This window comes from Anomaloglossus baeobatrachus, chromosome 2 (genome assembly GCF_048569485.1).
Source record: "Anomaloglossus baeobatrachus isolate aAnoBae1 chromosome 2, aAnoBae1.hap1, whole genome shotgun sequence".
Taxonomy (NCBI): domain Eukaryota; kingdom Metazoa; phylum Chordata; class Amphibia; order Anura; family Aromobatidae; genus Anomaloglossus; species Anomaloglossus baeobatrachus.
Window position 1 is genome coordinate 657,791,750 of NC_134354.1, and position 26,963 is coordinate 657,818,712.

Here is a 26,963-nt window from a genome sequence, read left to right on the forward strand (position 1 = left end):
GCTGGACCTGCACCCATAAATGTAATCTTTTCTTTTGAGTCTTCCATTTCAATGATTTGAAAGTGATTTTACCTTTTCACCCTTTCCCTGCCAGCATACCCGACCTGTTTCCCTCTTACCCAGTTCACCTGCACCAACGGCCGATGTATCAACATAAATTGGCGTTGCGATAACGGTAAGTGATACTTTTCCCCAGATGACTATTCAATATGTGATTTGATTTGCCTGATGTCTACATAAATGTCACTGACGTTAATGGGTAATAGTAGGATGATCAATAAATTGATTTTCCCTCTTATGTCCCACCTTGTCAGGAGCTGCTAAGTCATCCTCGGTTATAATAGGAAAACATATATTATAAATGTTGCATAAATAATGTACAAATTAGCATAAAACATTTGTAAATTTGATTTCCATTACCGTAAAAGCTGTGTTGTTCATCTTTTTCTTTTTTTTTACTCTGTTTTGGTAAATTACAATGGAATTTTATCAGAAGTTACAAAGCACCTATATTTTTTATTATTAATGCACCTTTGCAAAGTTTTGAATTGTCGTAGTACACTTGTTAACTTTATTTTGCTTCCTCTGCTAAACACCACATTGCAGAGCTGTTTTAGCTGCTTAGTTAAAGCTCCATTGAAGTGGGCAGTTAAAACAGCTCCACAATGTGGTGTATGGGAGAGACGAGAATTACAGGACGATTATATATTGCAGAAGATTCTCTTCAGTTTCTCCCTATACAAATTGTTCCAGGACTTGTGTTCCCGTGGGAGAGGGGTGGGACAATTACCTCCACCCTATTATGTATGTGATTTGTACGGGACCCATATATTTTGTTGTTCTAAATGTTTGAAAAATGTTCTATCAAAATAATTAAAAAAAATTACAGAACAAGATGTGTGATGTTGATATAAATCTATTAGAAGCTTTAAGAGTGTTTTCCCACTAACAAAGTTGATTGTAATCAATAGTTCATGGAATAATAATTTCCACAATTGGATGGGTTTTAAAAATGTGTTCCCGTGCTGAGATAATCTTATATATGTTTCCCTGCTATGTGCTGTGTAATTGCCGTGTCTGACCGTACAGGGATATGGTCTGATCATACCACATCTACTGGACATGAGAGGAAGTAATAAAGTATAAAGATATTACAGCACAAGATCATATCTGGTTCTTTTTGTGAGGTAAAACATTTCCCTGGCTGTTTTTAAAACCTGTTTTACCTCAAGGAAAGAATTATTTGTGATCCCGTGCTGTATTGTCTGTATATTTTTTTGCTTCCTCCCCTGCCCAGGGCTGTGGTATGATCAGACCATGTCCCTGTACGGTGAGATACGGCCATTACACAGTACATAGCAGGGACACACATATAAAATTATCTCAGCACAGAAACATTTTTTTTTAAACGCATCCAATTGTGGAACTTATTAGTACTCTAAGATCTATGGATTAAATTGAACTTTGTAGGAAAACGCCTTTTAAGTAACTTGTTCATGACATAACCTTACCCCTGCTAGGTGCAGTCAGTGCAGATCTATGGTAATGAACAATGTGCCGTGAAGCACGGATGTTGGCTGCTTTCTGCAGATAAATTGAGCGTGGCATTTGTGTCAGCACTTATGACCAGATATTTGTTGAATGTACCTGTGGTTAGGAAGCACTGCAGACACCAGTCTATAGACGACATAAAAATTCCAATTGCAGGCTTCTCAGTTATGCAAACCTTTACATATAAGGGATCTATAAATGGAATGAAAAACAAAATGTATGTTTGTGTATATATATGTGTGTGTGTGTATATATATATATATAGAGAGAGAGAGAGAGAGAGAGAGAGAGGGAGATATATATATATATATATATATATCTATATAGATAGATAGATAGATAGATAGATAGATAGATAGATAGATATATTTAGGTGTGCTTATATATATATATATCCATTTAATATCTTGCAGGACAGTTCTTCTCCAATATTTCCACTGGGGCCTTAGCTGTCAAACCGTGGTAACCCTTTCTGTAGTTACTGACCGACGCTGGCCAGATATGCCCCTAATGTCAGGCACTATGCCCCTGGAAAATTACTTTCGCCCCCTTCTGCCACTTGTAACACCAGAAGGAGCTTTCTCTTCCAGTGTTAGTTCATACAAGAGAATGTCCTGCAGGATGACAGCCACCTATGAGGTTATGACGCTCTGATGGAGGAGCGTATGTTACTGAGCCCACTGGTCTCTCCATGATTGATGCTGCCTGTTCATTTTTGTGCACTTCGTGTTTGTCACCTGTAATTATGTTTTATGTCTGTAATTTCCTCTTTTCTGTGACTTTAATGTCTCGATTGTCTTGTCTTTGGTTGGTTTCTCTTTGTTTCAGAAAAGGATTGTGGGGATGGCTCTGACGAAAAGAACTGTACAAAGTCTGCCGGTTAGTGCATAGGTCAACATGCACCATCCCGCCAGCTAGGGATATAGTAGTGTCCTGTACACTGTCACTGACCCAATATTCTGTAAGAAAGCAGGGTCACAATCCTGACTCATCATTTTGCTGGAGAAGGTCATCAGACGAGCAGATCCTTGTAGCCTTTAGTCCTATAATATAGATACAGTTTCAGCAACAGTTATCCCACCATCTCTTGGTACCTGCTGGTCACACGCTTATTAACCCCTCAATATTATGTCCATTGATGGCATATATCCGCTTCATTCTTATGCCTTGCTGTTAAAACAAGACATGGAATCTCCATGGATATTATAAATTAGTGTGTCAATCCTTAGAGTTCTGTGTCCTAAGGGTGTTCAGGGTTAGAAAAATGATCTGCTCTTTTCCAGAAATGGCGCCATTTCTGTCCTTGGGTTGTTTCTGGTATTGCAGCTCATTCCCACGCGAATAGGGCTAAGCTTCAATACCAGAAATCGGCCGAGAGGTTCTACAAAAAAAATAACAAAACAAAAATTCCTAAAATTTACTATTTATCGAGTATATGTGAAATCACTGTAAGAGGATGTACCTAAAAAAAAACTCCAAACAGAAGTAGTACTATAGCAGAGACAAAGTAAAAAATTATTGGCCTGCTGTAATTCTAAGCCAACAAGACCCTGGTGCTACCCTTTGGTGCTGACTCTACCTGTCTGTGGAGGTTAGCATCCTAGATAACGCAAATGGCACCCCTGCTCGGCATCGACTTGCCCTAGGAATCCCTGGTAGAGTCCCTAAGTTCAAAATCCGACAGTACAAAATTATCCACCAACCACTAGCTAGACCAAGACTTGGTTAAATAACCGTACCAACAAACCCATAATGATAATGGGAATATACATTGAACAATGATTCCATACTCAGGAAGACCATAAAGCAAGGGTATAGCATTGGATATACAACAGAATTCAAGTGAGCAAAAAAGATATGATCAAGCAAGTGTTAATAAAGAACAGGAGGACTTCCCTTTAGAAGTTTATCTCCATAGTGCGGCCTCAACGCGTTTCTCCTGAATTCCAGGTTCCTCAGGAGGCTTGATGCTTGAATGGATGCATCCACTTCATCTCAAGACATCTTTGTTTTACTCAAGCTTGGAGTTTGGAATGATTGTTTAGTGTATATTTAGATTCCTATTATCATTATGGGTTTGTTGGTACGGTTAGTTAACCAAGTCTCGGTCTAGCTAGTTGTTGGTGGATAATTTTGTACTGGCAGGTTTTGAGCTTAGGGATTCTACCAGGGATTCCTAGGGCGAGTCGATGCTGAGTGGGGACAGTATTTGCGTTATCTAGGTTGCCAACCTCCGTGGACAAGTAGAGTCAGCACCTAGGGGAGGCACCAGGGCCTTGTAGGTGTTGTTGGCTTAGGATTACAGCAGGCCAATCTGTTCACTTTTCATTGCTCTCTGCTGTAGTACTACTTCAGTCTGGAGTTTTTTGGGTACATCCGTTTTATAGTGTTTTAATGTATAATAAATAGTAAGTGTTAGGAATTTTTGTTTTGTTACATTTTTTCCTTGGGATTCCTCCTGTCATTGTCATATTTGTTAGCCCGAGAGGTTCTAGGATTTTTTTTTTTTAATGTTAAACAACTAGTAGAATTCTTAAAATGGCCTCCATAATCTGCAGTTTGGCTTACTGGATACAGTGTGTTTAGAGACATTTTATTAGAGAGCTTGACTTCATATTTACCAAATTACTAAAGACTTTTGCATGTCCTGCACGCCATGAGCTTAGGGACTAATTGCTTTAGCAACAAATAAACCTGAGCCAAATAATATAAAAAAGAAAAAAATAAACAAAAAAAACAAACAAACCATTTTTCTGGATGTTTTTCTATTGATTACACAGAATATGTATAGCTTTCGCACAGCCACCTCACATGCTGCCCCTGTTAGCCATACAGTTTTTTCCCTGTCCGATATGGTGCATGTAATGATCTATGCAGTTTCTGTGGTTTTTTTTTCCTAATTGTAGATATTAGACTTTTTCCTTCTACAAAGTTAGGTTTGGGGGAGGGGGTGCTCAGCTTTGCTTATTTAAATCACTATATTTGACCTTATCACTGATACCCAAAACTGATTATCACGTGTCTGTGATCTGGTTAATGACTATGCCGCTATGCTTCAGTTTTACTGCTTTATATATTCCTACAAGCATTGCTTTGTGTTTCTGTCTACGTTTTGTGGGTTTTGACATATTTGGGGTACTGCAGAATGCAGTCCTATGACCCCAATGTGAATACCGTTATCTGATGACCTGTCTGAGCACCACACAAGGTAGACAGAGCCAGGAGTCCCGAGTTGTAACCGTTCTTGGAGGGACAACATTGTCCTCTAAAGGTGAAGTACCTGAGCCGTGCCGTCAGCTACGGGTTGGTCTTGAACCTGGATGTTTGTGCTTACTCTTTTCCTTCTTTCTTCCTTAGCAGCTATAACCTGCATTGTTCTTCCTTGTCTATTATTCTTGCAATTACTATGCCAAAAATGACTGTAATAATGCATATTCTTGACCTCCGCCTTTTTCAGAGGACCACAGTGGCAGTAGATTTCCTGCAAGATTATACGTTATTTCTTTGGTGTGGATGCTTTGTCAGTGATGACCCCTTTTATCCTTTCCTCTTTATATTCAGACAATGACTGTGGAGACAACAGTGATGAGGACGGCTGTAGTCACTCCTGTTCCAGCACCCAGTTCAAATGCAATAGTGGCCGCTGCATCCCGGAGCACTGGACCTGTGACGGGGACAATGACTGTGGGGACTACAGCGACGAGACACACGCCAACTGCACCAACCAAGGTGAGAGGCTCATATTTCTTAGGCCACAGCAAGTAGATTTAGGTAAATAATTGTTAGCACAGCAAATGGAGAAGTGATACCTATCTTTACTCATTTTTCTCCATGTTCACAGCTACTCGACCCCCGGGTGGTTGCCATACAGATGAGTTCCAGTGCCGGCTAGATGGCCTGTGCATTCCTAGCCGCTGGCGCTGTGATGGAGATACAGATTGTATGGATACAAGTGATGAGAAGAACTGCGATGGCGTGACACATGCCTGCGACCCCAATGTCAAATTTGGTTGCAAAGACTCTGGTGAGGAGAAGAGATCGGACGAACACGTGATATGGTGCAACTATTTTGTCAGTGCAGGTTCCTTGTGTTTAGTAGGGTCCTTTGAAGAAATTACTTCCTCTCAAAATTGCCTATTTTTATCTTCCACACACTTTTCCATATATATTTGTGAATGACTTTTAGTCATTTTATAGTCAGGGTGGACAAAGACATATAGAGCTCCTATAAGAACAGCATATGGGGCCTTTACCATCCAATAGTTCTTCATAATGCACTCGTTTCTGTGTCAAAATCAAATTGCTGATTTGGAGGTGCAAATGTACCTCTTATCACTGGGGCCCTTGTTCAGCTGCAGAGGTTGTACTAATGGTATGTCTGCCCCTGTCTAACGTACCCTGTATATTGGTTTCCTTCCTAAGGTAACTTGGGTATTGGATTCCTGCCTAAGGTAACCTGGGTATTGGATTCCTGCGTAAGGTATCCTGGGTATTGGATCACTGCCTGAGGTAACCTGGGTATTGGGCCCCTGCCTAAGGTAACCTGGGTATTGGGTCCCTCCCTAAGGTAACCTGTGTATTGGGTCCCAGCCTAAGATAACCTCGGTATAGGGTTCCAGCCTAAGGTAACCTGTGTATTGAGTCCCTGCCTAAGGTAACCAGGGTATTGGGCCCTTGCCTAAGGTAACCTGGCTATTGAGCCCTTGGCTAAGGTAACATGGGTAGTGGGCCCCTGCCTAAGGTAACATGGGTATTTAGTCCATGCTGAAGGTAACCTGGCTATTGGGTCCCTGCCTCAGATAACCTGTGTTTTGGGTCGGTGACTTAGGTAACCTGTGTGTTAGGTTTAGTAGTGCTTTAAATATCTTTCACTGGCCACAGCCCCATTTTCCTGGGTTTGTCCTCTGTTACCACAGCGCGCTGCATCAGTAAAGCCTGGGTATGTGATGGTGATACCGACTGTGAAGATCATTCCGATGAAGAGAACTGCCACATGCTGGTGTGTAAACCTCCATCTCACACATGTGCACAAAACACCTCCATCTGTTTACCTCCTGAAAAGCTTTGTGATGGCAACAATGATTGTGGAGATGACTCTGATGAAGGAGAACTTTGTGGTGAGTCCTATTCCTGCTGCTCTTCTTATGTTTTCATTTTAATATTCAGAACCTTTACAATGTGGACATCAGCCATGTAGAGATGTTAATGGTGTACGACCCGGCCAGCGGTGCATCACTTATGAAATGTAGTACATGGATCAAATAGTAATTTATAGGACTCACGCATCATAGTTTCTGGGCATTGCCCGGCTGCCCCCGCAGCCATCCTGCACAACACATGCTAGGGCTTATTCAAGCCTAATGTCAGCATCAGCAGGAGGTTAAAATCAGAAGGGGGCTCATTTATCACCTTAGAGGGGTTAGGAAAAGGCCTGAAGCTGACAAAAAAACATTTAACCATTTAATCCCCCTATTATATTGTGCACAACATGATGGATAAGCCTATCAGTGGCGTTTAGCATATCCCGTACAGTCTTCTTCTGCAGTACCGCGGAGTCCACTGATGGTTTCCAGCTGTGACACTGCAGTTCTGTCAACAAAAAATTTGGGTGAGCAGCAAAGAGGCACGGAAGTGATAGTGGCTTCATAAAGTAATAGTTATTTGGTAATATTAAGCACTGTTTTCCTGTGGCATCTTTTTCTTTAAACTGACAACTTCCTTAAAAGATTCACTTCAAAGAAGCTAATGACATCTACTGAAAGCTGCTTGGAAAATTCAGTTTTTGCAATGTCATATGTGTTATGTAGTTTGGATGGTATACAGAGTATATGCTGTCAGCAGTTTGTAGTCTGCTAAACCGCAGCAGTCAGCGCAGGCAGTATACAGAGCTTAGTAGACCTTATCATCCTGCAGCAGTCGGCGCAGGCAGTATACAGAGCTGAGTAGACCTTACTGTCCCACAGCAGTCAGCGCAGGCAGTATACAGAGCTGAGTAGACCTTCTCATCCTGCAGTAGTCAGTGCAGGCAGTATACAGAGCTGAGTAGACCTTCTCATCCTGCAGTAGTCAGTGCAGGCAGTATACAGAGCTGAGTAGACCTTATCATCCTGCAGCAGTCAGCGCAGGCAGTATACAGAGCTGAGTAGACCTTATTGTCCTACAGCCGTCAGCGCAGGCAGTATACAGAGCTGAGTAGACCGTCTCATCCTGCAGTAGTCAGTGCAGGCAGTATACAGAGCTGAGTAGACATTACTGTCCCAAAGCAGTCAGCGCAGGCAGTATACAGAGCTGAGTAGACCTTACTGTCCCAAAGCAGTCAGCGCAGGCAGTATACAGAGCTGAGTAGACCTTATTGTCCTACAGCCGTCAGCGCAGGCAGTATACAGAGCTGAGTAGACCTTCTCATCCTGCAGCAGTCGGCGCAGGCAGTATACAGAGCTGAGTAGACCTTACTGTCCCACAGCAGTCAGCGCAGGCAGTATACAGAGCTGAGTAGACCTTACTGTCCCAAAGCAGTCAGTGCAGGCAGTATACAGAGCTGAGTAGACCTTACTGTCCCACAGCAGTCAGCGCAGGCAGTATACAGAGCTGAGTAGACCTTACTGTCCCACAGCAGTCAGCGCAGGCAGTATACAGAGCTGAGTAGACCTTACTGTCCCACAGCAGTCAGCGCAGGCAGTATACAGAGCTGAGTAGACCTTACTGTCCCACAGCAGTCAGCGCAGGCAGTATACAGAGCTGAGTAGACCTTACTGTCCCACAGCAGTCAGTAAATAGAGATATTTATCACTAGTGCCTGCCAAGGATTGTGAATTTCTAGAAAGATTTAAAATGTGACTCCCAACTTCTCACATCGGCACTGGAGGAAAACTTTCCCGATCACTCTACAACGCCACATATCTGCAGGTATTGTGCTTGACGCCGATGATACCGGTCAGTAGTCCACGCCTCTCAGCAGGTGTGAGATGTCTTATTTAAGTTGTCTCTTTCACGAACATAAGGTCCCCCTGTTTTCTCTTTACATCACACATATTCGCTGGGTTTAGCCTTGGAGCTGGCATACAGTAATCATTACACTGCCTATGCTGAAGACATGGCCGCCAATTCATGTTCTCTATTTTAGCCTCTGATGTCCCATATATCTCTCTTAAACAGATCAGTGCTCCTTAAACAATGGTGGATGTAGTCACAACTGTACAGTGGCCCCTGGTGAAGGTATCGTGTGCTCCTGCCCACTGGGGATGGAGACCGGTTTTGATAACAAGACATGTCAGATCCAGAATAACTGCCCCAAGCATCTGGGCTGCAGCCAGAGGTGTGAGCAGGAGAAGTTTACTGTCAAGTGCTCTTGTTACGATGGCTGGATACTGGAGCCGGACCATGATACCTGCAAGAGTCTAGGTATGTAAACTATGTGAAAGAGAATGTCATCCACACAATTACTGTTTCAATCTGTTGCTCTCTGACTAAAAAAAAATGCTGTTTTAATATATATATATACACACACATTTGAGGGTTAAGTGGTCTGGGTTTGATGAGAGCACTTCCCAAGCCTCTGCCTCCCTGGCTTTAATCCCTTTCTATCCCCACCTTCCTATTTTGTGACTAATCAGATGGCCTCTAGAGCAGAGGTCCCCAACTCCAGTCCTCAAGGCCCACCAACAGTGCAGGTTTTTGGGATTTCCTTAGTATTGCACAGGTGTTAATGTAATTACCTGCCCAGGTGCTGGTTCCAACAGCAGTGCAATGCTAAGGAAATCCTGAAAACATGCACTGTTGGTGGGCCTTGAGGACTGGAGTTGGGGAACCCTGCTCTAGAGCAAGCTGTCCTTCCAGAGTGGGTCACCATTCTGGCTCATTCAAATCACCCCTCTGTAATATCTATATGCCTTAATGGGGCATATGTACAGTGGTCTTCTTCATGAGACATCCCTCTTTTAAGTAAGGACTTGACCGTACTCATTCCTGTGGTTTGATCCTAAATAATATTTAGTTCTAGATTCTCCATTAATGTGCTGGCAATCTTCTTGCATAGGCATGATCCTTCTTATAGAACTGTAGAGGATCAGTCAGACCTTTGCAGAACACCACTTGAAAACTGGTAGATATCAGCGTTTTGCCACCTTAATATTAGTATTTGGAGGATCTAAATTAGTAAATTAGTATTCCATTTTTATTTAAAAAAAAAAAAAGCACAATATACTTAGCCAATTCATACTTGGTAATCTGATCGTCCCAAGTATAATGGAGGTAGGACTCAATGGATCCAAGTCCAAGAGGCTACTGGGTGAGCTAATGCAAAAGGAAGGTGATCCAGCAATCCCAAAAGTTAAAAACCATAGTTATTTATTAAATCGTTAAAAGTATGAGTAACACAGCATGGTAGAAAAAAAGATAATGAATTAAAAATGTATATACATGTTAATGCGGTCGCATTTCGGACTGTCTGTTTTCTGTCATATTCTTAGTCATATCGTATGATATGACTAAGGACTACGACAGTCCGAAACGCGTCATCATTAAAGGTAAGGTGTTGTTTTTTTTTTATTTTTGTATTAATAATAGTGATTATGAAATAAAGTATTTTTAATGCAAAATTAAATTCACTATTTACTTAGTTTTTATTGAAATTCTAGTTTTTCTGAAACAGGGGGCTGCCATCTTGGATTTGCTGTGTGTAACGACAGTTACTCACCTCAAATACGGCAGTTCCCTGCGCATAACATACAGTTGTTGGGCTGCGACCCTATTCTCTAACACTGACACTGCTTCTGCTGGGCTGTCCAGATCACAGCAGAGGGAGGAGATCACAGCCATCTTTAAACAGCTCAGTGTATGTTGTGTGTTGCACTTTCCCCGCCGCCACTACCCTCTCCCCTGCCATTTCCCTCGCTCTGATGTGCTCACATCAAGCCTCAGCTCAGCAGAGCACAGTATACAGCGGAGCACTGAGAAGCACGAAATACAGCGGAGAACAGTATACAGCGGGGCATAGTATACTGTGGCGCACTATGCCAGCGGTCCTCGGTGATACTTTAGACATTAGGATCACTTTGTGGTCATCAACAAAATAGCTCTGCCCCGTGTCCCTAAACTTCGTTCTCTCTTATCCTTTTCTTTAAACCCCCAGATTGGGAGGGGGATGGTGACATTACACACAGGAGAGCAGATTCCACCCACCTTGACTGCAGCTGTAATGTGAGCTAGTTATACAGTAGTTGTACAGTAGGACTTCAGCAGCTGCTCCCCCTAGTGTTTAAGAGTGGAAAATATCAAACTTATAAAATCTTTTTTTTTTTTTTTTTTTTTTTTTTTTTTTAGCTTTTGCTCAATTAAAAACATTTAATAATATTTAAACAAAACATTAAAATATTAATACTTTACATTTTTTTTATTTATTTTTTTGACGACACCTTCCCTTTAACCTGTATATACACTTTTAATTACGCAACCGCAGTAACATGTACAGTATATACACTTTTAATTCATTAATTTTTTTTCTACCATGCAGTGTTCCTCGTTCTTTTAATGATTCAATACATTTCTATGGATTCTAACTTTTGAGATTGCTGGATTGCCTTCCTTTTCCTTTCAATTTTTTTTTACTTTAAAAGAGAAAACAAATGCCCCAAATTCTAGAAGTGTGGGTTAGAAGAATTTGCTGTAAAGTTACCAATATGTCCACTGCAGCTGTATTACATGCTGATGGCCCTGTTTGAACAGTAAGATCTTTCTGGTTTTGTGGTTTTAGTTAAGACGTTTCGACGAAGGGAAGATAAACAAACTAAGATTGTGCCCCTCCGAAATCCAGCAGCATTTCCTGTTGAGCTGAGCTTAGAATCTAGGTCCTCATTCTCCTGGGTAATGCCGCTTCTATACATGTGGCATCGTTGCTTATCCCATGACCTGGGAGCACTAGTCCTACCCCAATGAGTTCAGTGTGCTCCAAACGTGTGCCAAAAGAAACAGTGACACAGCCATTCATCCCGCTCTTGTCGTCCTCAGAGAGGCGCAGTCAGCATATTAACAGACCCGTATAATAGCACCATTGTGCTCGGGACTGGGTGCCAAGACCAAGGTTTTCTCTTTGCTCAGAAGATGTGCATAGCATTTTCCTTTTGCATTCACGGTTGCTGCCGCTGTAGCCCATCTGTGCTACCGCATACTAAAAGTATTTATTCATTAGAAATCCAAATATATGTGACCGTCCTAATATACATTTAATATGCTGAAGAATTAGAAAGCCATTTGGATTATTTGCGGCTTCTCACCCCGGCTGCCTCCAGGCATTGTATTGAGACTATTGCTCTTGGAAGATGGTCACGGAGCTGGAAATGTGCAGTTATGTTTTCAGCTGCTTTGAAAACACTGTGGGAAGCAATGCTGGCCAATACAGCTCCTTCATGACCTTATCCCACCTATGATCTTTCATTTCATAAATATTTTTTGTGGACCTCAGCTGGCCCTTACCAACGTCCAGGCGATGGCTGCCATGTTTACTTTCACCGGGCAGGAATCTTAATGGCTCATCATTAAATATCATTAGACCTCTTTATCTCAAAATATGCTGCTAAAGGAAAGTTGGTTTCTTCATCACAAAACCACCACTTTGTTTTGCTGCACTATAATAGTGTACTTTTAGCTAAAGGGTTATTCCCGACATAGGATAGAGGACAACTTTCTGATCATTCGGGGTCCAAGTAGAATATGGTTTATGGCACACTTGGAATTATGGGTGCTCAAGAAGGGTTTAAATCAGTCATTAGATATCGAATAAACGTGGCACACCAAAATGAATATAAGGACTTTATTATACAGGCAATCAAAAAATGTAACGTTTCGACCCCTATATTTAGGTCTTCATCAGACACAATTGATTTTTGAGCAGGAATTTGACTTTTAAGATGGTGACACCGTAAAATCACCGTGAGATCTTCTAGAATGTAAGATGTTCTGCTATACTGCGCCATTCTATCTATACAGAATAGCAATCTGATTTATCTATAGAACTCACGGTGATTTTGAAAGTGTCACCATCTTAAAGGCACATTCCTGCTCAAGAATCTATTGTGTATGGTAAAGACCCAAATGTAGGGGTCTAAACATTACATTTTTGGGATTTTTTGGATTGCTTGTATAATAAAGTCCTTAAATTCATTTTGGTGTGCCAAGTTTTTTCTGTATCATTGGGGATCCAACCACTGGATACTCCAGGACAAAGCCCTGCAGAACCATGCACACCTCTACTTTATCCAAGATGGGGCTGTAGAGTCCTGTTTTTGGGGCTCCATCGCCCCAATCTTGGGATTATTTTGCATTGGAGATATTTTGCGATCAGCAAGGTATCCCTCACCCAATGAATAGGTAATGACTTCTTATTACCAGAATAAACCTTTAATCTGGCTAATAAGAAATGGTGCAGAAAATGACCTATATCATGCTTTCACTTCGTAATAATTATCATGGGCCGCAACAGTCCTCTAAATTACTCAGTCGTGCGTTCCTCTATTTAATTTTAGTTATTGAAGTGCCAAAGAGGGCTGACATCAGCGGACAGCCCCGTCTGCTGTATAGTGAGCCTTGGGGCGCTAGTCTCTGCTTCACTTGGTCACTTCGCAAGCAAGCGAGATCTTCACTGAGCGTTCCTCAGAGGCTGAAAAGGCTCGGTATTTTAGCATTTATCCCCTCACATGACTGCATAGTACTCGTAGTATTAGACTATTCAAAGTGATAGCTCCTCCCAGATGTCTTTTGGGGGGGTACTTTTTATTTGACTTGTGTTGCTTTTATAGGACTAACATATTCTACAGTTTCATAAAGACATTGTCTCCCAATTTGAATTGTTTAGGTGTTTGGAGGTGAGGGAACATGGAAACTTCATTCAGGTGATCTCCTTGGTCTTGATTTGAACACTTGAGCCAAGTTCTGCCATGTAACGTTGCTAACCACCGAGCGAATATGCGGCAGCATGGGCACTTGTCAAGAGGTTTAGGGGGAGCAATAGGATTGCATTGCTGTGTTGTCTAGTTAAAGCCTAGCTCAAACATATCCTCCTGGTCTGAAATGGATATTTCATCACTCAATCAGCTTTGAATCTTAAGGTTAATGAGCTTGTAAAATGCATGGAGGACAGGCCTATTTCTTGTTAGTGAATTTGCACTTACAAGCTTATTTACTTAAAGATTTCTAGTTAGTTTTCTCAAAGATGGAAAATCCATTTGTAGCCTTAAGAATGTCTTTTATCATCCTACTCTGCAATGCAATCAGTATGGTGGTACAAAAGCTATGGGGTATAGATTATATACATCAGTATTTAACAGGTTTTTATCGTCCTTTTCATCTACTTTACTAAGCTTGAGCTTATTAACGTGAGAAACCTGGCAAGTGACATGACACAGGTGATAAAAACCAGATGTGGCGCTGTGATAGTTCTATGACTGTGACTGGAGTACGGAATTGAGAACTTGACCACAAACTTTTGTCTCCTCTTTTCTTTAGATCCCTTTAAACCGTTCATCATCTTTTCAAATCGCCATGAAATCCGTCGGATAGATTTGAATAAGGGGGATTACAGCGTCCTTGTGCCAGGGCTGAGGAACACTATTGCCCTGGATTTCCACCTCAATCAGAGCACTCTCTACTGGACTGACGTCGTGGAGGACAAGATATATCGTGGGAAATTGTCTGAAAGTGGTGGTAAGTGGCAATTGACTCTGTGAATGGATTGTTCTAACATTTCTTATTTTGCAGATCAGGAGTAAACACTTAACTGACCGTAAATAACTGGATGTCTTCTGGAGATAACTAGTGTCCAAAGTTATCTGTAAGGCTTCATTCTGATGTCAGTGATTCTCCCAGTAGGCCCCAAAAAAAATCAATTTTCATGTTTTTTTTTCATGGACCTATAGACTTGGATGGGTCAATTTTATTCATGACTCAGATCAAAATTGTCCATACCTCCGTGTTTTCGCGGTGACAGCTGCACAAGAAACATACATGCGAAGAGCCCCATAGACTATAAGAGGTTTGAGTTTTATACAGTGCCTTGCGAAATTATTCGGCTCCCTTGAATTTTTCAACCTTTTCCCACATTTCAGGCTTCAAACATAAAGATTAAAAATGTTAATGTTCTGGTGAGGAATCAACAACAAGTGGGACACAATTGTGAAGTTGAACGGAATTTATTGCTTATTTTAGACTTTTTTTAAAAATAAATAACTGAAAATTGGGGCGTGCAATATTGTTCGTCCCCTTTAAGTTAATACTTTGTAGCGCCACCTTTTGCTGCGATTACAGCTGTAAGTCGCTTGGGGTATGTGTCTATCAGTTTTACACATCAAGAGACTGAAATTCTTGCCCATTCTTCCTTTGCAAACAGCTGGAGCTGAGTGAGGTTGGATGGAGAGCGTTTGTGAACAGCAGTTTTCAGCTCTTTCCACAGATTGTCGATTGGATTCAGGCTGGACTTTGACTTGGCCATTCTGACACCGGGATACGTTTATTTGTGAACCATTCCATTGTAGATTTCGCTTTATGTTTTGGATCATTGTCTTGTTGGAAGACAAATCTCTGTCCCAGTCTCAGGTCTTTTGCAGACTCCCAACAGGTTTTCCTCAAGAATGGTCCTGTATTTGGCTCCATCCATCTTCCCATCAATTTTAACCATCTTCCCTGTCCCTGCTGAAGAAAAGCAGGCCCAAACCATAATGCTGCCACCACCATGTTTCACAGTGGGGATGGTGTGTTCAGGGTGATGAGCTGTGTTGCTTTTACGCCAAACATATCGTTTAGCATTGTGCCCAAATAGTTCGATTTTGGTTTCATCTGACGAGAGCACCTTCTTCCACATGTTTGGTGTGTCTCCCAGGTGGCTTGTGGCAAAATGCACTTTTTTATGGATATCTTTGAGAAATGGCTTTCTCCTTGCCACTCTTCCATAAAGGCCAGATTTCTGCAGTGTACGACTGATTGTTGTCCTATGGACAGACTCTCCCACCTCAGCTGTAGATCTCTGCAGTTCATCCAGAGAGATCATAGGCCTCTTGGCTCAACAGACAGTATCACACAGGATAGGATTAGATACACAGCCCTGCATACAGTATCACACAGGATAGGATTAGATACACGGCTCAGCAGACAGTATCACACAGGACAGGATTAGATACACAGCCCTGCATACAGTATCACACAGGACAGGATTAGATACACAGCCCTGCAGACAGTATCACACAGGACAGGATTAGATACACCTCAGCAGACAGTATCACACAGGATAGGATTAGATACACAGCTGTGCAGAAAGTATCACACAGGACAGGATTAGATACACAGCTGTGCAGACAGTATCACACAGGACAGGATTAGATACACAGCCCTGCATACAGTATCACACAGGACAGGATTAGATACACAGCCCTGCAGACAGTATCACACAGGACAGGATTAGATACACAGCCCTGCAGACAGTATCACACAGGACAGGATTAGATACACACCTCAGCAGACAGTATCACACAGGATAGGATTAGATACACAGCTGTGCAGAAAGTATCACACAGGACAGGATTAGATACACAGCTGTGCAGACAGTATCACACAGGACAGGATTAGATACACAGCCCTGCATACAGTATCACACAGGACAGGATTAGATACACAGCCCTGCAGACAGTATCACACAGGACAGGATTAGATACACACCTCAGCAGACTATCACACAGGAGAGAATTAGATACACAGCTCAGCAGACAGTATCACACAGGACAGGATTAGATACACACCTCAGCAGACAGTATCACATAGGATTAGATACACAGCTGTGCAGAAAGTATCACACAGGACAGGATTAGATACACAGCTGTGCAGACAGTATCACACAGGACAGGATTAGATACACAGCCCTGCATACAGTATCACACAGGACAGGATTAGATACACAGCCCTGCAGACAGTATCACACAGGACAGGATTAGATACACACCTCAGCAGACTATCACACAGGAGAGAATTAGATACACAGCTCAGCAGACAGTATCACACAGGACAGGATTAGATACACACCTCAGAAGACAGTATCACACAGGATAGGATTAGATACACAGCTGTGCAGAAAGTATCACACAGGACAGGATTAGATACACAGCTGTGCAGACAGTATCACACAGGACAGGATTAGATACACAGCCCTGCATACAGTATCACACAGGACAGGATTAGATACACAGCCCTGCAGACAGTATCACACAGGACAGGATTAGATACACACCTCAGCAGACTATCACACAGGAGAGAATTAGATACACAGCTCAGCAGACAGTAATACACAGGACAGGATTAGATACACACCTCAGCAGACAGTATCACACAGGATAGGATTAGATACACAGCTGTGCAGAAAGTATCACACAGGACAGGATTAGATACACAGCTGTGCAGACAGTATCACACAGGACAGGATTAGATACACAGCCCTGCATACAGTATCACACAGGACAGGATTAGATACACAGCCCTGCAGACAGTATCACACAGAACAGGATTAGATACACACCTCAGCAGACTATCACACAGGAGAGAATTAGATACACAGCTCAGCAGACAGTATCACACAGGATAGGATTAGATACACAGCTGTGCAGAAAGTATCACACAAGAGAGGATTAGATACAGGGCTCAGCAGACAATATCACACAGGAGAGGATTAGATACACAGGTGTGCAGACAGTATCACACAGGAGAGGATTAGATACAGGGCTCAGAAGACAATATCACACAGGAGAGGATTAGATACACAGCTGTGCAGAAAGTATCACACAGGAGAGGATTAGATATAGTGCTCAGCAGACAGTATCACACAGGAGAGTATTAGATACACTGCTGTGCAGACAGTATCACACAGGACAGGATTAGATACACGGCTCAGCAGACAGTATCACACAGGACAGGATTAGATACACAGCCCTGCATACAGTATCACCGGTTCACGCACAGGCCGAAAGGTGACAGGAGGAAGGAGGGGGGGTGAGCGGGGGCTATTTTTGGAGACGGTAGCAGCGGCGATACTCACATGAGTCACATCACACATACACGGCGCAGCGGCGGCAGGCAGAGCAGATGCTGGGTAGAGTGGAGGGAGTGTCATTGGAGACGGTAACGGCGGGGGAGGGGCGGCGGTAGCAGCAGTAGTGGGAGTTGGGTAGAGCAGAGGGAGGGGGTGTCATTGGAGATGGTAACGGCGGGGGGTTGGGGCGGCGGCAGCAGTAGCGGTAGCTGGGTAGAGCGAAGGGAGGAGGGGTCATTGGAGACGGTAACGGGGGAAGGGGATGGTAGGCGGCCCGTACTCCCACATACCGGCGGTTGACAGGGTTAAACTGGAGCAAACAGCATAGCTGTGAGCTCCACAACGATGGCACCGATCTCCTCCCTCTACTGTAATCTTGACAGCCCAGGGGGCGCGTCCAGGTCACAGCAGACGCCCACTGTAACGTTACTGATGGGGTCGGATCCCGACCTCTGTTCTCTATGCACAGGGGCTGCCATAAAGGAGTGAGTTACACAGCAAATCCAGCATGGCTCCCAGTGCCTTCAGTAAAATTAGAATTAAATAAAAACTAAATAAGCGGTGATTTTAATTTTGTAGTAAAAATACTTGATTTCATAATCACTATTTTTAATACAATAATAAAAAAACGCGACACCTTCCCTTTAAGATCGCCAAAGATGTTGCAGATTTTTTTTCTTAAATTTTTTTTTTACACACAATGATCACACTCCCAACAAAAATTAGATTCCTACATTCCTTATCAATAGATATCTAGTGTAGTGTTGATCTGATAAATGCTTACCAATCGCCGTCTTTTCTTTTCCCCATGATGTTCTGGTTCTCTTCTGAACCATGTGAGTGCAGTATAGACTAGCCGGCTCACACAGCATCTTATGTGAAGTCTCTTTCTCAATGTAAATCTGTGGAGAGCCTTAATGTGCGTCTCGTAGACGTACACTGAGGAAGCAATTACTGGTCCACACAGAAGATGCTGAGTAGAGATGGTTCAAAAGAGGCCGGGGACAAAGCAGGGAACTAGAGAAGACACAGATCTGTAAGAACGTAGCACATACACACTACATTACATACATATTGTTAAGGGATTAGAGAATATATATTTTGGCCGGTAATGCTTCATAAAGACTGGCACAAGGGAACTTGTTAGGAAAATTCTAGTAGAATCCTAGTACAATAATAGAAATTATACCTTGTTTGTGGTAATCATATGAATTGAGAAATCAAGCTGTGCAGTAAATGCATAGACGCGCCCCGATGCTCTTCCTGGTTAATGTACAGGTGACTTCACAGCTTGATTTCTCAGTGTTGGCACATCAGATTACTAGAAGGTTTATTTTTTATTTTTCTGTGACCTGTGCAGCCAGGATACTAGATATTAACATTGTCTTCACATATTCCTTTTAATAAATCTACCTCGTAGTGGTTTTTACTAGTAAAGCTTCATACACTTGGATGTGATTTTCTACGTGTTGATAAAGGACTCCAGAATGTATTTTTTGTGTTTTGTTGGTAGAGACTGGTACAAGGACTAGATTAGCAGACATCTTTATTGTTGCATCATCCATTTGCTATAAAAGCCCTATCCTAGGAATAGTGGTTGGTTATGAGTGCAGACCTGTAATATAGAGGAGACCATGAAGACCAGTTTGGAGAAATTACATACAGTATTTTTGTTCATATGTCCTCAGCAATGAAGCATATGAGTCTGTTATACCAGTTCAACACCCCGCCTAGAGAGTTGTCTGGTCTGGGTTGCACATCGTGCTTTTCTTAATGATACCCTTCGTAGCCGGAAAACATTCATCATGATACAAGAGTTAATTAGCATTCTGAGCTCGCTGTTAATGCTAATTATAGTCTTATGGCAATTACAAAGAGGAGGGTACCGAGAAAACAAAATGCTAATTCCCCCCTAGTTGTGTGTAACTAGATCAGTACCATAGACATACATTATTCCTGTATTACCCCACTGTAACTCATCAGGTTCATGCTTTGTATACCTGAGACTGGTGGAGAACGTCTACTATGTTGCACCATTTATGATCTCCCATCAGTCTCATGCACTGGATGCAGCTGAACAACCAGACACAATGCAAAGCTGAATATGAATGAATGTGCCAATCCTCTGGGCATCTGCATATGAATGCACCTCGGCATCACACAGACCAAACGCCTTTCAAGCTCCTGTGTGTCCACAGTAGATGTTAGCTGTGTACTTTCAGGAATATAGTCAAAAATTGCTGCTTTTAAATATTCTGTTCACTTTTTTTTACCATTTTTCAATCAGATTTCCTTTTAAAGTAATGAGGTTTTAATGGAAATCTGAATTCTCATGAAATGGTGGAGATTGAGTAGAACCAGACATTTGTTAACGTCACTGATACTTGTAAGTTTGATACATTATATTACCAGTTTAGTCATTATGATGAGTTATTAAAGGTTGATGATGTCATCAGTGGGAGTCTGTATCCTACGGTCTTCCCAGATTACTGGAACATCAAGGTCTCGTTGTTGGAAATGGGGAACTGTGACAAGTAATTCAGAGACCCAAAGATCTGAGTTAGAAAACTAGCATGCATGGTCATTGGGGAGGGCTGTCAAATTTTTGTATTACGTGAGCTCAAGCCCACCCACTGATGTTAGTAAGGTGTATGTATTGTCTGATGTTACACTTTGACCACCAGTCTATATTTTTTTTGTTTGTTACTTTAGCTCTTACCAGCTTTGAGGTCATCATCCAGTATGGCCTGGCAACCCCGGAAGGACTGGCTGTAGACTGGATTGCTGGAAACATCTACTGGGTAGAGAGCAACTTGGATCAAATCGAGGTGGCCAAATTAGATGGTACAATGAGGACCACACTGCTGGCTGGAGACATTGAACATCCTCGGGCCATTGCCTTGGATCCCCGCAATGGGTTTGTTTTTTTTTTTTATTACATTTTATTTCCAAGCACATTATATATAATTGACTGGTAGACTGGTATCGCAAACATTGGTGAGCTTTAATCTCACGTGTATGATGCTTCTAGGTTTGCGGATGTGATGGGACATGTTTGTCATTTTTCTTAATTAAAAACTGTGATCAGATTAAAAAGATGATTTAGTCTCTTCTCTTTTGCATCCAGTCCTATATAGGCATGTAGGTTCTTTAGCAGTTTACATTTGCACATTGCTACCAAAAATAAGCCGAACATATAAAAAGTGATGAATCCTGTTGTAATGCAATAATTTGCAAATGGGAAATAAGCACTTCCTATAGCAATGTAGTGGTGTTATTAAAGGGATCTTAACAGCTGATACATGCTGCTCGATCATGGGCAACATGTAACAGGCACGGTCTGTATGTTTTCAGCTATATAGGTTCAGAAAAGCTTCACTCACATTTCAGAGAATAACATACTTTAACAGCTGCCGGGGACCGAGCTGAGAATAGTCAGAAACAAGGGCCCAAGTGGCTTTTCCCTGCCTTCTTCCCTTGAATGATGGGTCTCTCCCTATGTGTGTGTATAAGGAGAGACCTGTCATTCACTGGTAGTGGGTGGGGAGAAGCCACAAAGGACTGACCTTTTTGACTAGTTTGTGTATGGAGAGAGACCTGTCAGTCACTGGAAGTGGGCGGGGAGAAGCTGCCAGGAACAGACTTGTTTGACTAGTCTGTGTATAGAGAGAGACCTGTCAGTCACTGGACAGTGGGCAGGGAGAAGCTGCCAGGGATTGATCTTCGTGACTAGTCTGTGTATAGAGAGAGACCTGTCAGTCACTGGACAGTGGGCGGGGAGAAGCTGCCAGGGACTGATCTTCATGACTAGTCTGTGTATAGGGGGAGACCTGTCAGTCACTGGCAGTAGATGGGGATAAGCCACCAGGGACCAACATTTTTGGCTAGTCTGTGTATAGGGAGAGACGTGTCAGTTAATAACAGTGGACGGGGAGAAGCCACCTGGGACCGGCCTTTTTGGCTAGTGAGTATAGGGAGAGACCTGTCAGTCACCGGCAGTGGGCGGAGATAAGCTGTCCTAGGCCTACCTTTTTTGACTAGTCTCCATGCGGCATGGTCCTTGGCGGCTTCCAGAGTCAAAAATACATAACTGAAAACATTTAGCCAGTGTCTGATACATACTTCCCATAAATTGCTAGATTTTAGGGGAACCTATAGAATGATTTACATTTTGGGAGCAACAGGGAATTCAGTCCAAAAAAGGGACCCTTGGGTGACATGACCGTGAATTCACCGGCACTAGAATATACAAGGCCAACAATTGTAGTTTCTTCTAGGACATTCATTAACTGTAAATGACTTGTTCTGTATCTGCGTTACACTTTCACGTGTATGAAAAAGTACGGCTTTCAGTTTTTAAGTGACGTTCATGGAAAATTTAGAAAAGAGCTATAAGTTGTTCTATTTCAGCTGGCTTTATCAGAAAAGCACAGCCCTGCACAGACAATTGTGGGCTGCAAGTTAGAATTTCTCCATAATTCTGGCTCATCTGAGATCTTTTCTTTCCACTCTCAGAGTCCAAAGATAAGCTTGTGGGACTGTAATTGATAGTTGTGTTTGATCAGTCCAGCGGGAGGTTCTTGGAAGTGTTATGAAACAGAATGCAAATGGCATGCCAGCGCTTTACTGAGAGCATAAACTGGGATAGACACCGGCTGTAATGGTGAAAATGAGTGCACAACGAGAGGCAAAGCCATTAATGCAGATTCCAGATAGTTACTGGAATGCTCATTGTATTCTGTGCTTGGAGTTATTACTATACAGAGATTGTGATATTACATTGTTCTTGTTTCTTTATAATACTTATTGCAATGTGGAGTTATTTGCATTTACACTATGGAAAAAAAAATCTGTAATTTTACCGCATTTTGAAGAAGCGACTCCACAGGAAAAAAAATTAAACACATCCAATTGTGGAAATTATTATTCCAAGGTCTGTTGATTAAAATGACCTTTATTTGTGGGAAAACCCCTTTAAAGGCCACGTCTCACTAAGCGACATCGCTGCTGAGTCACGTTTTTTGTGACGCAACAGCGATTTTGCTAGCGATGTCACTGTGTGTGACATCCAGCAACGACTAGACCCCTGCTGTGAGGTCGCCGGTCGTTGCTGAATGTCCTGGACCATTTTTTTCAAAGCCGATGTCCTGCTGGGCAGGACGCATCGCTGTGTTTGACACTGTGTGACACGGTCCCAATGACAGCAGAGATCGTTATACAGGTCGCTACTGCGACCTGTATCGTTACTGAGTCGTTGGTAAGATCTGACTGTGTGACATCTCACTAGCGGCCTCCCAGCCACTTACCAGCGATCCTTATCAGGTCACATCGTTTTCGGGATCGCTGGTAAGTCGCTAAATGTGACGGGGACTTTAAAGGGTTTGTACCACGCTCTAAAGTTACCACCTATCAACAGGATAAGAGATAATTTATTGATCAAAGGGAGTTGCTCTGCTTGGACCCCTACTTAACCCAAAAATGGGTTCCGTTAAGCCCCATCCGAATGAAGCATAGGTTGAGCCTGTGTGTCATCTCTCCATTTTGTGCCTAAGGGACTGTTAATGATAGTTAAACGCTGTACTCTGTTGTAAGTGGCAGAAAAATCATCATTCTTCTAGGAATATCATCTGTCTTGTGTAACTATTGATTATAGAATTCTTACATCTGATACAAGTTCTAGGAGAACAAGCTACGTGTTCTAATCAACATCAATTGTGTAATTGTATTTTCGTTATGAAAAATTGTTTATTTTTTTCCTTTTTAGAATCCTTTTCTGGACTGACTGGGATTCTAGCTTGCCACGTATAGAAGCCGCGTCTATGAGTGGAGAGGGACGGAGAACTATTCATAAAGAGACTGGATCAGGAGGGTGGCCAAATGGTCTTACCGTAGACTACCTGGAGGAGCGTATTCTTTGGATCGATGCCAGGTACAGCCTAATCATTCATCAATATCATATATGAGAGAAGTGCGCCTCTCCAGGACGGGACACTTTTACAATACGTTTTGGTCTATATGAAGACCGCAGCTTGAGAGACTTTGATTGGCAAAGAAAACTTTGTATTCTAAGCTCCTGGACTTTATCTCAATCATTTTACAGACCGAGTGATATATCTAATGTTTTAATTCTTTATAGACATGGGTAACATACCTTTTTTGGTCTGTAAGTTACACTTTTTGGCAAGAAAAAAAATCTATCTAAAAATGTGTGCGTTTTCTAGTCTGGAGGCAACTCCCTCTGATCTAGGAGAACACTGACACATAGTCCTGACTGATCTCTGATAAAACTGTTCCCTTTCCTCCTGCCCCACATTGACCAGTATTGATCGGTGCAGGGCAGGAGAGAAAGCTAACCAGACTTGCACACCAGCTGCATGTCCCGAATAACTGAAGGACCTTCCAGGTCATGGGGTCAGTCATGGGCCTACAAGCCTTGTTGATGTATAGTGTGTGTGTGTGTGTGTGTGTGTGTGTGTGTATGTAATAGAACAGTGTGTGTATATATAGCAGAGCTGGGTATGTGTGCTTGTATGTGGCAGAAATGTGTGTGTATGTAGCAGTGCTGAGTGTGCATGTCCTGTGCATGCACCAGTGTTGTGTATATGTGTGCACTGCAGAGAGTGTACATATGTTGAGTGCTGTAACACTATATGTGTATATTTCTCATTCTTCAGAGAATCCCCAACAATGGCTCTATTACCTTCTCCCTTTTCTACCCTAGAGTATTAAAATTATTGGTGTTTACACCTCCACTTCTTTACACCTTCAGGGAAGTTCTGATACGTTTTGAAATATTTTTTTCCCTATTTTCTGCTGTTGAAAACTGGGGTGGGATTTATAGTAAGGTGCGTTCTTTAGTCCGAAAATCCCTGGTAAGTTCCTTTCGTAGCATTGAATGGCTGCTCATCCTTTAGTAGCTGATGTAGCTTAGATTTCTTTTTCGCTCCTAATTGGGAGACCCAGACAGTGGGTGTATAGCTACTGCCCTCTGGAGGCCGCACAAAGAACTACACTTAAAAGTGTAAGGCCCCTCCCCTTCTGGCTATACACCCTCCCGTAGGAGTACAGATTCCTCAGTTTTAGCTTTGTGCGCAAGGAGGTCAGACACGCACGCATAGCTCCATTGTTTTTAGTCAGCAGCAGCTGCTGACTATATCGGATGGAAGAAAAGAGGACACATATAGTGTCCCCAGCATGCTCCCTTCTCACCCCACTGTATGTCGGAGGTGTTTGTAAGGTTGAGGTACCCATTGCGGGTACGGCGGCAGGAGCCCACATGCTGATTCCTTCCCCATCCCTTTTTACAGGGCTCTGGGTGAAGTGGGATTTACCGGTCTCCAGGCACTGAGACCGTGCTCCATCTACAGCCCCTGGAGAAGATGCTGGATGGAGCGGAGTACATCAGGGACATGGCCCTGCTTCCTCAAGGTACTCTGTGTCCCCGTGCATTTGGCGCTCACACCGCAGCTTGCTGGGTGTTGTAGTGCGCCGGGGGACATCAGCGCTACGGCGCTTGTGCCAGGCCTCATTCAGCTTCGCTGAAGCAGGCACACTAGTGGGAAACGGTCGCGCCGGCCGCTGGGACTGCGGCGCGGCTGGCACTTGTGGTGCGCCGGGGACTTCAGCGCGGCCCGCGCTTTTACGGCGGCCGCGCTGATAACTCGAGTCCCCGGCTTTTGCGGCCTGCTTCCGTTCGTTCCCGCCCCCGGACCTGCCAGTCAGGAGAGGGGCGGGACGCTGGCCACGTCTAGGAACGGTCATGCCGGCCGCTGGGACTGCGGCGCGGCTGACACTTGTGGTGCGCCGGGGACTTCAGCGCGGCCCGCGCTTTTACGGCGGCCGCGCTGATAACTCGAGTCCCCGGCTTTTGCGGCCTGCTTCCGTTCGTTCCCGCCCCCAGACCTGCCAGTCAGGAGAGGGGCGGGACGCTGGCCAGTGCATCAGCGCTGAGGGCTGGAGTCGTTTTTACATACTCCAGCCCTCACAATCGGCACAGAGGGGACACTGTTCCCGCACTTTTGTTTGGGAACTCCCACGGACCGCCCCTCTCCACAGACGCCGGCAGCCATTCCTGCTGACACGCTGAGCTGCAGAGGGGAGCCGGGGAGACCCAGACAGGGAATCTGCAGCCTCTTACCCGCTATTCAGCGGGCGGTAAGCCCCCTCTTGTGCCAGTATTATTCTTAGTATTTTGTTTCAAATACTTTGTACTGCATAGCGCTGGTCGCCCTTTGGCTATAGACTCTCTCACATTGCAGAGAGCCAGCAACATGTCGTCCGTAAAACGCAAGGGTGCCAAGGCACAGACATTATATGCTTCCTGCACCGCTTGTGGGACTTTTCTACCGGCAGGCTCCACGGACCCCCATTGTGTGCAGTGCTCGGCCCCTGCGGCACTTGCACAGCCGGGACCTCTGCTGGACGTGACCCAGGGTGTACCACCTGTGAATGCTGTCCAGGTGACAGGAACTGAGTTTGCAGCTTTTGCTGACAGAATGTCTCTCACTATGTCACAAATTCTTGACACATTGCGAGCTAGGCCTGTACTTCAGGCCACGGACACTGTGCAATCATTGCCCCCTGGTCCCCCTCAGCTCCAAGCTCCGGGACGGGCATATACACCTCAGGGTGAAGACTCTGACTCGGACGATGGCCCCGGGCAGCCTAAGCGGGCTCGCTATGACGGGCCTTCACATTCATCTCAATGGTCAGGATCCCAGCGAGATGAATCTATGGGTGATGAGGCGGACGTAACTGATCAGGATTCTGATCCTGGGACCGCTCTCAATCTAGATACACCAGATGGTGACGCCATAGTTAATGATCTTATATTTAACATCAATAAGATGTTAAATATTTCCCCACCAGCTCCTCTTGTGGAGGAGTCAGCTTCGCAGCACGAGAGAATCCATTTCAGATACCCTAAGCGTACTTTAAGCACTTTTCTGGACCACGCTGACTTTAGAGACGCAATCCAGAAACCCCACGCTTATCCTGAAAGGCGTTTTCCTAAACGGCTTAAAGATACACGCTATCCTTTTCCCCCTGAGGTGGTCAAGGGTTGGACCCAGTGTCCAAAAGTGGATCCTCCAATTTCCAGGCTTGCAGCTAGATCCTTGGTTGCAGTTGAAGATGGAGCGGCACTTAAAGATGCCACTGACAGGCAGATGGAGCTCTGGCTGAAATCCATCTATGAAGCGATTGGAGCGTCATTAGCGCCTTCTTTTGCGGCCGTATGGGCACTCCAAGCTATCTCAGCCGGGCTTGCGCGAGTTGACTCCGTCACACGTGCATGTGCCCCGCAGGTAGCACCATTGACCTCGCAAATGGCGGCATTCGCGTCGTACGCGAT

General features: G+C 43.6%; 1 protein-coding gene across 4 annotated transcripts in view; it reads left to right on the forward strand.

The window, feature by feature from the left end:
* Positions 1 to 26,963, forward strand: part of LRP1 (LDL receptor related protein 1) — a 494,504-nt gene that overhangs the window by 282,866 nt on the left and 184,675 nt on the right. For all 4 annotated transcript variants that reach the window (XM_075337062.1, XM_075337061.1, XM_075337063.1 and 1 more), the window contains 8 exons: positions 95 to 175; positions 5,113 to 5,280; positions 5,393 to 5,575; positions 6,468 to 6,668; positions 8,707 to 8,952; positions 14,050 to 14,247; positions 20,324 to 20,528; positions 23,376 to 23,540. In XM_075337062.1, coding sequence (XP_075193177.1) covers positions 95 to 175; positions 5,113 to 5,280; positions 5,393 to 5,575; positions 6,468 to 6,668; positions 8,707 to 8,952; positions 14,050 to 14,247; positions 20,324 to 20,528; positions 23,376 to 23,540 — 1,447 coding nt within the window. The remainder of the gene's footprint in view (positions 1 to 94; positions 176 to 5,112; positions 5,281 to 5,392; positions 5,576 to 6,467; positions 6,669 to 8,706; positions 8,953 to 14,049; positions 14,248 to 20,323; positions 20,529 to 23,375; positions 23,541 to 26,963) is intronic.